Source organism: Pecten maximus, chromosome 3 (assembly GCF_902652985.1).
Source record: "Pecten maximus chromosome 3, xPecMax1.1, whole genome shotgun sequence".
In the NCBI taxonomy this organism is placed as follows: domain Eukaryota; kingdom Metazoa; phylum Mollusca; class Bivalvia; order Pectinida; family Pectinidae; genus Pecten; species Pecten maximus.
The window spans coordinates 7,692,844-7,706,733 of NC_047017.1; the positions used below are offsets into that span (position 1 = coordinate 7,692,844).

Consider the following 13,890-nt stretch of genomic DNA (forward strand, 5'->3'; position numbering starts at 1 on the left):
ATGTTTAAGCAAAGGGAGACAATTCATTTTCTCAATTTATTTTACAGCTCGCTGTAAGCAAATGGATCTTCAGCATCTGGCACCAATTGCTGGAGATGCCTGTGTTCCTCTGGACACAACTTTTTTCAAAGGTATTTGAGAGAAAATTTACATGAGAGAGGTCAAGTCCACAGTAGAAATATGTATTACATGTATTTGTAATATTAAAAAAAAATCAGCCCAGCATACAGGTGTTATTCACTCAGTTAGGAATTTTCCCTTTTTGTCCAAAGATAACAAGGAGAACATTGCCATAGCAATCATGCAAGGCTTCTGCATGATTGGTCAAAATTTAGATATTCTTTGATTTCGATAAAAAATTGGCAAATATGGGTAATAGGGGACTGCGAACACAACCACATGAGTTTTGTTGCCATAGCTATAGCAACCACATGGAGGCGTCTGATTGGTCTAAATTCACACATTGATTGATTTTGATGAAAATTGGTATATTCATATGTGTAATATATCATTAAAAACACTTTTGCAATATCAACTTCCATACATGTCAACCTCTGAAACCTCCAATGAGGGAGATCTCCCTCATTCCACATTCAAATATATGTTAGTTCATAGCGGCTGTAAGGGTAGTTTTCGGGACATTGGAACTGGGACGGTCCCCATTACAATAAGCACTTGTTCAGTTAAAGCTTTTAAATCTTAATTGTGATCTACAGGTTATTTTGAATGTTTAATATCAAAAGTTTTGAATTTCCATGGTTCTTAATGTAGAAGTTAAATGTGTTGAATATTGATGTTTGATGATAGGACAACCTAAGCAGGATCAAGGGAATGACTTGCCAGTAATCATTCTGAAGGAGGAGCCAAGAATGACGCTGTGTAGCGGAAACGATCCCAAAATGATCAGTCCGGCCAGTACAGCTTGCTCGACCCCACTTACAGCATCTCCCATGGTTAGTATGATATTTCACGAAGATGGCAGATTCAATTTAATATTTGATATATTCTGATGTAGGACATTTGATGCTTTGTGAGGTAAAATCATAAATTATTCAATATTTAGATTCAATTTTCTTTCCCTTTTCCCTTACCGTCCCGTCCCGTCGCGTCCCGTCCCGTCCTCCTGTAATGTAACTAGCTAATCTCAGGAATTGCTGATGCGATCCTAACGAAGCTGTGCTTCAGGGTGTCAAGTGGAAGTGGGGGCATTTAAGTCTTACAGATATTTCAAGTTTTAGGTAAAATGCATCTACAAAAGTTAAGATAAATGTCTTCACTGTAAGCTTTGGATTTTACAGCACAGCCCAACTCCGCCAGTTTCGGAAGACTTCTTGATAACGATAAACCCGGCGGATATTGTCGCCATGGACCAGTTCTTCACCACTATGGATATGACACAAATGCAGATGTCTGATGGCTGCCTTTCAGGGGAGGTAAGTTTCAACAGCACAAACTTACTGCCTACTTACAACATCTTTAACTCAGTTTTCTTAAAAGTCACAAATCTGGTCTCGTTAATCGAACCACTTTTAAAGCTTCTCTAACCAGAGTCATTCAGTATTGCTGGAAATAGTGGTGGCTTGTTTATCAACAGGGACAAATGTGATTTGTACAGCTAATTAAATAATTGCCTTCTCCCTCAGTAATTGTAACATTGATATTTGTGTACAGGAAATCGACATGGACACCAGAGCCCCCTACATCCCGATGGACTCTAGCGATGACTTCAGCCTGCTTCCACCAGCACCTGATGAGCTCTTTAACCTTAACGCAGACTTCAACCCCGGGTAAGTGCTCTAAGCACACATGTTACCAGGCACAATAATTTTGTTGTGCTTATTAATTCTGGTATTTACCAAGTTAGAAGTATACTGTATTCTCTATAAATAACGATATTAATAAGCATATTTAAATATAGAATCGTCTTGTGAAATTATAGCAATGTTTCTGTATTTCGGTGCATCAAATTTTGTGCCATTGATTATGCTGCAATTAAATCATTGAAATTGCCGGGGCTGTAATGAAAATTCAACTTTGCACTGCAAAGAGTAAGTGAATGATTAAAGCATTAGAGGATAGAGTGATAGTAGGGGGAAAATAAAGAGGAATCACATTGTGTATAATATAATCTTATGTTGTTTATAGTCTGTTCGGCCGCACTGAATCGGTTTTCACTTCAAAAGACAAGCTGTTCCCTGAGGAACCACCACAGAAGCGCCAGAGTCTGTGGGATATGTTGGAAGGGAGTACCACTGTTGCCACTATCAAGCGGCCTGTTGACATGGGTATTATGCAAATGAAGCGGCCACTGGATCAGACCAATCAGGAAAAAGGACCTCCTATCGCAAAACGAAGTTGTCCTGATGTAGGAAATAAGTCACTGAGTAGAGGTAAGCTCCTGTAGGTTATGAGGTCACCCGAGACAAAGTCTTAAGTAACATCTAGTCCGTAGTCGTGCGTCATCTGTTCGTAAACAATTTACATTTTTGACTTCTTCTCAATAACTAAGAAACCTGATAATGGACCCATAGCATGCTTGGGTGAAGGGTTATCATGATTGTTTAAATGTATGACCTTCACCTTCATTCAAGGTCACAGAGGTCAAATATTCAAAATCTTTGAATGATTTCTCACTAAGCAAAAGTTCAATAGACCTGATATAGGGCCTTTAGCAAGCTGGGGTGAACATCATTGACCTAAAATTCAAGGTCATTGGAAACAAATCTGCCAAAATATATATCAAAACTCAGGGGACCATTTAGGCCCATGGGCCTTTTGGCTTCTGTAGTAATGGTGTTTGGTGAAGTCACAGAGTTAACTGTAAAAAACTCAAAATGGTAATGTTCTGTTAAGGATTAAGAGTTTTTCAAGGTTTTTTTATCAACAGCTGAGTCAATGTACATTCATTATGTACATATATTTTGTCCTCATTATATTAAAGTCTTTATACTGTTAAATATGGATTTCATTAAAAAAGTTTTTTTTTTTTTTTTATCAACAGGTCAATTAGGCAGTGACAGTGTTCTCATGAACTTACTTTTAACGGGCGAAGATCGCTCCTACGGATATAGTGTATTTACAGCACAGAATGAAAAAACAGCAAAATCAACAAAAATAGAACAGGTACACAAACAGGTAAGTTGTACAGGAAAATATTTACTATTTATGTGATAATCAACTGATAATGTAATGTGACTGCTGTGGTCAGGGACGTTTTCTTCTGATTTGTGAAAATTGATATATTAAGCTACCTGTTTATAACCTATTAATTTGTTTTGTATTCATGTTAAGTGTATATAATATGCTACTTTAAACATAATACCTATGAGTTGTGTTAGAGTTAAGGGTATATGCTACCTTACACATTATACTTGTGACCTAAGTTAGAGTTAAGGGTATATGCTACCTTACACATTATACTTGTGACCTAAGTTAGAGTTAAGGGTATATGCTACCTTACACATTATACCTGTGATTTGTGTTAGAGTTAAGGGTATATGCTACCTTACACATTATACCTGTGATTTGTGTTAGAGTTAAGGGTATATGCTACCTTATATTATACATGTGATTTGTGTTAGAGTTAAAGTTATTTGCTACCTTGCACATTATACCTGTGATTTGTGTTAGAGTTAAGGTCATATGCTATCTTACTCATTTTACCTGTAATTTGTGTTATATGCTACCTAACACATTATACGTGTGATTTATGTTAAGGTTAATTATATACTACCTTACCGGTACATATTGTACCATTAATTTGATATGTATCAGATTTAAAGATATATGCTAGTCTGCACAGTGTCTCGTGGCTACAACCTAGATTTACATGATCTAATCATCCTCAGAACTACTCAAGAATATTGATTTATAATTTTTTGTTTACTTTATTGCTTATCAGTTAATAAGGTCAGCATTTTTCTGGCCTTGATTGTGTCACAATGAAGCACTCTCAGCAAAAATTATAAGTAAAGCCCTTAGTGTATTTAAACAATACTTCACATAAAATCAATGACCCATGCCAGTGACCCTTCAGTTCCAGATTCCTCGGTGCTTTAATATATTTAGGCATGTGGCAATCTAATTTTGTATTGGCTGGGGTATTCCTACCAATTTCACTTGTCCAAACTGACCACAAGAAGGAAATTTTGATGCTGACAATAGTTTTAAAAGTTCTTAGAAAATACAGAACAGGCAGAAATTTTTGAACTTGTTCAGAATATTCCTCTAACTCATTTACCCCTGAACTTCCCTAATGAACTGTTCCTACCTATGAATTGGAACAGGTTAAATGTGTCTTTAGGTAGCAGTGTACAGTAGAAATGCCCAATTCTGAAAAAAAATATGGCACATGTTTTAGATATGTAAACATTGCCAGTTAACCCTACATATTACCTCTAATAAAGTATATATAATGCTCAAAAATTGCAAAATATTATGATATTTCACCCAAAATGACACAATTCTCTACACAATTTTTTTTCTGAAACCTATTTGAAATTAAATATCTCCCAAAGACAGAATTAATCTTGTTTTGACATATGTTGTAAATTAAGTTTTCCTGCTATCTTACCTTTTCGGTGAGCTTCCATTTTTCGCTGTAGGCAAAACTAAATTTCCTGTGTAAACACACTTTCGGAAAATCTGGAAATTTAAAATCCGGAACCAATTTATTAATTTTTGTTTTAACAAATGTGAAGCCTGTATGTACTACTTCATACTGAATATACCAATTATAGTGTACATTTATTTTTTTCATTTTTAGCTCACCTGCCCGAAGGGCAAGTGAGCTTATGCCATGGTGCGGCGTCCGTCGTCCGTCCGTCCGGCCGTCCGTCCGTCCGACGTCAACTTTTTCATTTAAACAACTTCTTCTCAATAACCAGGAGGCTCCGGAACTTCATATTGGGCCTGTAACATGCTGGGGTGAAGGGTACCAAGTTTGTTCAAAGAAATGACCTTGACCTTCATTCAAGGTCACAGAGGTGAAATAGGCTATAATCTTCAAACGACTTCTTCTCAATAACCAAGAGGCCCAGGGATTTGATATTAGGCCTGTAGCATGCTGGGATCAAGGGCTACCAAGTTTGTTCAAAGAAATGACCTTGACCTTCATTCAAGGTCACATGGGGCAAATAGGCTGTAATCTTCAAACAACTTCTTCTCAATAACCAAGAGGCCCAGGGACTTGATATTGGGCCTGTAGCATGCTGGGGTGAAGGGCTACCAAGTTTGTTCAAATAAATGACCTTGACCTTCATTCAAGGTCACATGGGTGAAATAGGCTATAATCTTCAAACGACTTCTTCTCAATAACCAAGAGGCCCAGGGACTTGATATTGGGCCTGTAGCATGCTGGGGTGAAGGGCTACCAAGTTTGTTCAAAGAAATGACCTTGACCTTCATTCAAGGTCACATGGGGGAAATAGGCTATAATCTTCAAACAACTTCTTCACAATAACCAAGAGGCCCAGGGACTTGATATTGGGCCTGTAGCATGCTGGGGTGAAGGGCTACCAAGTTTGTTCAAATAAATGACCTTGACCTTCATTCAAGGTCACATAGATGAAATAGGCTATAATCTTCAAACGACTTCTTCTCAATAACCAAGAGGCCCAGGGACTTGATATTAGGCTGTAGCATGCTGGGATCAAGGGCTACCAAGTTTGTTCAAATAAATGACCTTGACCTTCATTCAAGGTCACATTGGGCAAATAGTCTGTAATCTTCAAACAACTTCTTCTCAATAACCAAGAGGCCCAGGGACTTGATATTGGGCCTGTAGCATGCTGGGGTGAAGGGCTACCAAGTTTGTTCAAATAAATGACCTTGACCTTCATTCAAGGTCACATTGGTGAAATAGGCTATAATCTTCAAACAACTTCTTCGCAATAACCAAGAGGCCCAGGGACTTGATATTAGGCTTTAAGCATGCTGGGGTGAAGGGCTACCAAGTTTGTTCAAATGAATGACCTTGACCTACATTCAAGGTCACAGGGGTGAAATCGGCTTAAATCTGGAAATAATAATTTTGCGATAGCCAAGAGCCTTTGAGACCTGATATTAGGCCAATAGAATGCTGGAATAAAGGACTAGAAAATTTATTTATATGAATAAACCTAGCCTACTCTGATATTTGAATAAAGAAGTAATCAGCATAGTATCTGTAGAAATGACCTCAACCAACTTCAAAGTTGCTGTAGAGCCAGGTGAGCGATACAGGCCCATTGGGCCTCTTGTTTATGCATATCATAATACAGGAGTTATTTGCTTAAAAAAAAATCGCCTATGGCCAGCCTGTCCTACTCTAGTGTGCTACCTTAGGGGTGAATGAGTTAGTATGTTAAACTTCATCTTTACCTTTTCACAAAAGTTTTGCATATTGTAACATTAAAAACAAATGTCTCGATTATTTTATGTTCACATGGTTGAAAAGTAACATTATGGTGAACATTCTATGCCTTCTCTCTGTTTCAGATACCCTCAAGGGCTTCAAATTGGAACCCTACAAAATGTGCGTTCCTCCCTAAGATTACACAGCATGATTGCGAAGTCAACGCACCATCCCAGCCTAATGACGGTCTGCTTCAAGGTGAGGCTATAATGCAAGCTTTGGATATAGATGCTTTTCCTCCGCAAATCATTTGATATTGACCAATTCACAAGATTCGGCACCAATTTTTTAGCAGTGCTCCTTGAAAGCAAAACAGATTTTGAAGTTGTTTTTTTTTTTTATTTTTCTAAAGACTTTTAAAGGTTCTTTGTGATGCAGATTTACTTGGCAAGCTTTAACATGAAACCGATTTATTTTTTTCAAGATTTCCAAATTTTTCAAATTCAAATTTGACTGATGGAACCAATTTCCTGAATAGTCTGGACTGATTTGTGATGATAGTTTTAATGAGAAAAGGAGCTTGTTTTAACAGGAAGCGTTTATATTTGACCAGCATTTTTTCTGATATTGACATTTTTTGTGTTTTTGATTTGTTTATTGATATTGTTTTTATTGGACTCTATATTCTATGTTTCTCTAAGTATTTGTTGTGTTAGTGGTACATTGTAACAGTATTTCTGAATTCCCTCTTTGATGGATTTTGTCATCCTACTGGTAGTAATCATATTTTCAGACAGTGCCTTTGGATATAAAGTTTGAAATTTATTGTCATTTTTAGGGTTTGGTTTTACCTAGCAACATTATATTGTAACATTTTGTATAAACATTTTCACTCACATTTAAAATTATATTGATAATTAGTCGTTATCTTCACTGCATCCTAGTATTAAATAAGTAGAGAAAAATTATTTAAAAAAAAATAGAAATAAAAAAAATTAAAAAAAAAATAAAAACTTAAAAACAACAAAAAAACACAAATAAAAACAACACCGTTTTCATGTAGGATAAAGCCATGCTTATGTTGACATTCATTTTTCCAGAACAGGCTTAAATAGAGATTTTTCTTTAAGTTTATCTTTTGAAAGGAAATCAAAATTTGAATAACACTGTTTAAGGTTATGAATATGTGTTCATCTGATTACAGAGATTGCACTAAGGCTAGATTTGAGATTATTAATGTGTCTTTTTTGGTAAAACATGATGTATACATGTATTGTAGTTATCTTACCCCTGATTATATACCGACTATTATATGATGAAGAAGCATTATTTTCGTTTTGTGTTGTACAGAGTTATGTTATTATTGGTACTTTTTTGAGTGCTGTATATTTTTCGTCTATGTTATATAAAAAATCATTCTTAATTTTTATAGAAATCCGACCTGAAAACAAAAATATATTTGTTTCTTCATTTCCACATTACAGATAATTTTAAATCATCATGGTTTGGAAAAACAATCTTAATTCATTCATGTTAAGTGCTTATTCATTGTGATTGAAGATGTGGAAAAATTATCTAAAATTTGTTAAAAATGGAGCACTATTGTGTGCAATGATTTAACTTTCAAAGTTTGAAAAGACAGTGTAAATTACAATTGTTCGTAGTAGCTTTTATTGATAAAACATGATAGTTTTTGTTTGTCAGGACTGGGTATCTTTGTTGACTAGTTGTCAATTAGTCAAATTTTTTAAATTGTCATTGAAAATTTGAAAATGAGATGTATCTCTTTTTGAATGGTCACAAATTTTCAAATTGACTTTCTGAAAAAGAAAATTTTCATGTAATTTTTTTAAGAGGAAAGTGTATGCAGATACCTTTGTACATTGTTTTATGCTTTGAAACTTACATTTGCAAATATTACTTTCAAGTAGAGAAAACATGAAAGAAATGAACATATGCAAAAATTAAATTGGAATCTTACTTAAACCAAATTTGTATATGTTCAATTTCAACATAGAGATTTATATTTAATTTTCTTCAATTTCGTAATATATCTAGCATATGTAAAAAAATCCTATTTTTCTACTTGTGCAATTTTAAGTTAAAGAAGAATTTTTTTTATTTTCTTATGTTGAAATGTTTAAGGAAGAGAAAATAGAAAGTTTTGGTTTTCTCTAATTTTGAATTACTTAGTTATTGTCACCTTTATTTTGTGTATTACATATTATGAATATATTGTAATTGTATATGGATGGCCTGTCACATATAAAACAGATGTATATCATATTTAGGAAATCCAAGGTCACCAAACCAAAGTTTAAAGATATGTTTTTACTTAAATTTTGTAAACGAATATTGAGTTATAATCAGCTTGTTTAGAGTTTAGCTTGTGAAATTGAGCACTGAAAATGGACATTATGTAATAGTTAGATTCATGGTGATATGAATAATGGTTATACGGCACATACATGTATTTGAATGTATATCTAAGTATATATCACCTTCCGTAGATCATACCAAACCCGGTTCATATATTTAGGAGTTGTATTTACAAGTGTGCCCTTGATCAAGGAAGCTTTTAAGAATAAGATATAAAATTAACTGGCACACTTATATAGTTACACAATATGCACTCTTTATACCCCACCCAACCCACCACTTGTACTTTAAAGAATATATCATTTTCATTTTTTCTTTTTTTTTTCATTTTTATTGAAAGTTATCTTCAAGTTTTGTATGCTTCCTATAGTCCATAGTTCATCATGATGTGCTTTATCATCAGTTTTAATATCACTCTATTTACTTTATATGCTGACCACATACACATTTTGATCATAAGAAAAAACATTATTGTATATATTCCTGGTACCCAAATTTAGATTCATATGTCCAGATTTTTATGGTATTTTTATGTATCATTTCAAGACAGTCATGTTTCTCATTTGATGACTTGAGCAGAATATGCATGGAATGATTTTACCACACTGGACATTTTATAAGGTGATGAATCAGCGAGTTGACCTCCTGATAGACAGACATGCTTGTTGTCCTTTTTAGTGTAGTGACAATAAAACTAAAACTGCAATGTTGTCTTCTGTTTTGTTTTGGACCACAGAAACCTGATGATAAATTTTTAGCCTGAGGTCATAAGATGGTCAGCCTTTCATGTCTCCTTTAATCCACAAAGGTGGGGTTTCAAAATGGCCTAACAAGCCTCCGTAGTCCTACGTTAACAAATAGGCATTTTAGTCCAAACATGTACTTGGGCAAGAATATAGCGACCTTTTCTGAAGGTCATAAGTACAACTTCCTATACCCAATCTAATTAAAATTAGACTTGTAATTTCAATTCCTCTATGATACACTGCAGTACATAGAACTTGTATTGCAGTGTATCGTAGAGGAGCGGAGATTACAAGTCTAATTTTAATTAGATTGACCTAATACCTGGAAGATGACGGTTGGTAGTGAAATCTAAAAGGAATGATTGATATGTTGTAAGTCTCGTATTGTAGGAGGTACTCGAGGATGTTCTTTTTAAGTCCTAATATTATCTTGACTATAAAGCGCCGTGCACCCAAGGACTGGTCTCATTTGGTTGGTTTATATCGACGAGGTAGCGCTCTAAAGTAAACCAGACAAGCAGCTTTTGCATAATGGACAAAATCGGTGAAAGAGCAGAGATCAAATATCTGGAAAAAAACACCGATATACATAATGATATGGTAGCAACACCAGGGAAAGATGTCCTTCATATGCTACAGTAAAAACGTGGGTGGCGGAATTTAAGCGCGGCCGACAGAGCCTTGAGGATGGCCCCCGTCCTGTAAAGCCAGTCAATGTTACAATCCCAGAAATGGTCAATAAAATTCATGATATTGTTATGACTGACAGACGAGTCACAGAAAGATATATAGCCAGTAGAGTTGGCATTCACAGGAAAGAGTACATTCCATTCTGACCGAGGATCTTGCAATGAGAAAGCTTTCGGCCCGATGGGTACCAAGCCTTGTGACAGTTGATCAGAAGCACACCGTTATCGCGTGCTAATCTTAACCTATTTGAGGAAGATCCTGCCAACTTTCTTTAAAGATTTGTCACTATGGGTCCATCATTTTACTCCAGAGGCCAAACAACAATCGAAACAATGGAAGCAATCTGGCTCCCCCGCCAAAGAAGGCAAAGACTGTTCCATCAGCTGGGAAGGTTATGGCATCGGTTTTCTTGGATGCTGATGGTATTCTGCTGATAGATTATCTCCACTTCTGAGGCAGTTACCGGGGAATATTAAACTTAAGCGCCGCGGAAAGCTCACTAAAGATGTGTTATTGCCATAACTGCCATTCACGATTGTGGCTTTAAATTAATTGAGCATCTGTCTTATTCACCTGATCTCGCTCCACCAGCTTTCATCTATTTCAAAAAGTGAAAAGTTATTTCAGACACCCACTTTCAGTCTGATGATGACATAATACACGCAGTGGAAGACTTTCTGAACAGTCAGGAAAAGGAATTCTATAAAAGTGGCATTGAGGCCCTTAAACGCCGCTGGCAAAAATATATAGATACTGAAGGGGATTATGTTGAAAAATATATCCGGCAACATTCAAATCCTTCAATACGAGGCTCACACATACCAATCCGCCCTCGTACATTATTTGAGGTTTGTCTTAAAATTTAGACTTTTGGATGCAAAGGCTTGCTGGTTTCCAAATGCATGTAGTATCCTAAATAGTATAGAATACTGACTATGTGGGCACATATCCCTCGTGGTTCACTGTCCAGTAAGACACTGGCAATATATGGGATCAATGGTGTCGGAGCTGTCATGCTGGATCCAAACAGTGTACTTTACACTGTTCATATGCTTTGAGTGAATATGACATCGTACAATATCCTCTGAGTGCCGATAGATCCAGATTTCGTAGTCAACATAATCACTGAGATGCTCACTGATGTAGCCAGCTGCCACTGTCCGAAGGTATTCCATTTCTAACTTTGGAAAGTCACTATTATCCGCAGTCGCAATTAGTTTGACAAATAGGGACTTGGTCCTTCTAGTAAGATCCGGCTCATCTTTCACCCGCTGAGCTGAGGTCTCGTGAACACCAAGGAGCTTTCATTTGTTAGCCAGCTCCCTATCCATTATGTTTCACTATGGTGTTCTAACATATATGGATCATCGGATTCCGTCGCATGACATCAATGAAATAGTTGGAGGCAAGTTGTGTTTTGAAGTTTTGAAAACCAGCCATTACTCGAGATATGGATCCAACAAGGTTTGCTTGTCGGTCGTCATGTCTAGTCTGCCAAGGTTTTAGATAAGACGGCTTCTTTGTTGTCATATCACGCGATTCCAAATCTGGCCAAATATCCCTAAATCCTCGATCAACAATGGCATTGTCGTCTTTCTCCAGCCAGGAAAGACTACCCATAATGGCTTTTGTAATCTTCGCATCATTATCGCTTCCAGGAAAAGGTCTGTCTCCAGAATGTAACCATTAGACCGAGCTATGCTCAGGAACTTCAAACAGTTCTGCTTCTTCTGAAAACAATAGGAGAATCTTTGGAGATTGTATCAGAACTCAGGAATAAAGATATATGTACTGACAAGTATATCAGTCGCCGCTTGTCAAAAAGAAAAAAAAAAGTTTCGGAGGACACTGTGTTGTGCACCAGAATGTTTACGTCCAAGGAACAATGGAACAATAGTTATGTCTAATGCTTTTAGTATAGACATCTGTTTTCGATAAACTTGAAACTAACATGTCAAAAAGAGTTAACTACCATTTTCAAGATATGTCCGTTTTCACTTTAACCCAGAATAACAGCAGTGTATTCTTGTGATTTGGAGTGTAAACACCAGTGTCTATAGAGGACGAACACTGTGAAATGATTTCTAGAAACTGTGTTCAGCCTGTTCGGGCTTTACCATTTGCATCACCCAGAGTTGGAAAACGTAGAGTAAAGAAAGACTCCTGGTAGCCGAGAAGTCAACATTTCATTTTCATCAGTGCTAATTTCAACGTTACGGTTAAGATCCATATGAGTTGATGTGAACAAATACGTTTGTACCAAGGACACCACAATTCGTGACGAAAGAGGAGTTTTTGGTGTTTCGCGCTTGGGCATATTAGTCGAGTTTTGATTGAAACTATTCATACATAGTATGCATTTGGCGTGGGAAGACTGGTCATAACATATATCTTCTATGGATAATAATGGAATGTTCCGCGAAGTATCATCATCAACACCAACGTTTTGATCTTCAGGTTTCTTTGTGAACTCGTGGTTGTTGTATATGGTATTTCTTTCACTCTTGTTTGTTATTTTTCAAAAGTTACAAAAAACACTCACACACGCTCGTGTTTTTATAACTTTTGAAAAATAACTTACTGGAGTGAAAGAAATACCATAAACAACAACCACTCGTTGTCTGTATACACAATCTCTATTACCTTTAAGAGAGAGAAGGAGACTGAACATTTTGTATCAGCTTGTTAGGGTTGCCTCCCATGCATCAGTCATCTCTGTATACAGGTGAACTTTAGTATCTCCTGCACTTCGTAGTGCACAAGTATAGTGAAGATGAAATGATACTAGAGACAACCTCAAGTCAAAAAAAAGATAGTCAATAAAAAAAATCGTATTACTGTATAACATGAAATATTTGTGTGTACTTTCTTTCGTGGTTTGGATCTTTGAAATTATTTTGTAGTTACATATTTTCGTGGTTAGCCAATGCATGATCAACAATAAGACAATAATCCTACCGGTTGGTTATGGTATAAATAGAGGTTACACAACGAGTGGTTGTTGGATATGGAATTTATTTCACACGAGTAAGTTATTTTTTAAAAGTTACAAAAGACACGAGCTTTAGCGAGTGTATTTTGCAACTTTTAAAAAATAACTTACGAGTGTGAAATAAATTCCATATCCAACAATTTCGAGTCGTGTGACCTGTTTCTTCGCGTACATGCAAATAAAGTGTACCGGTGACTTCCGGGACCCGGTGATGTGACGTCATTAGATTATTGATGACGTCAATAACAATTGCAGCTTGGGTCAAAGTTCACCGTGTTAGCCAATCAAAATGCGTACAGAGTTTATACCACGTGTGGTATAAACAGATTGTTAATCAACGGCTGTAATGATTAACTGATGGTCTGCGAGTTGAATAACACAGGGTATTGTGGTAGAAACTGTTTTCTATCACATTAGATGGGTGTTATTCAACTATCAAGGCATGAACTAATCATTAAAACAGTTGAATAACATTCAGTTTATATCACAATAATAAAATCTTAATGCGTTTTGATTGGTTGACAGGTGACCTTTGACCGGGACTATTTTTTCAATCCTGTGATTCACTTCAATTTGATTGGCTAACATTTGAAGGCTGCTTTACGAACTTCGCATTTGGTTTTTTGTTATTTTCCTTAAAGGTGTATATATACTTCTATCAAATATTGCAAGGAAAAGAATAATTTACTTATTATTTGTAATGATTTGTAATATATAAGTAGGTTTCTCTTGGTCCCTAGGTATGCCCA

The 13,890-nt window shown here is 36.0% G+C and overlaps 1 protein-coding gene across 2 annotated transcripts in view; it reads left to right on the forward strand.

Moving 5' to 3' along the window:
- The window catches only part of LOC117323062 (hypoxia-inducible factor 1-alpha-like), a 43,890-nt gene extending 34,471 nt beyond the window's left edge, over nt 1-9,419 (forward strand). For both annotated transcript variants that reach the window (XM_033878062.1, XM_033878064.1), the window contains exons 9-15: nt 48-131; nt 808-953; nt 1,299-1,433; nt 1,672-1,787; nt 2,146-2,390; nt 3,002-3,135; nt 6,478-9,419. In XM_033878062.1, coding sequence (XP_033733953.1) covers nt 48-131; nt 808-953; nt 1,299-1,433; nt 1,672-1,787; nt 2,146-2,390; nt 3,002-3,135; nt 6,478-6,648 — 1,031 coding nt within the window. In that variant the 3' untranslated portion in view covers nt 6,649-9,419. The remainder of the gene's footprint in view (nt 1-47; nt 132-807; nt 954-1,298; nt 1,434-1,671; nt 1,788-2,145; nt 2,391-3,001; nt 3,136-6,477) is intronic.
- The last annotated feature ends 4,471 nt before the right edge of the window (nt 9,420-13,890 follow it).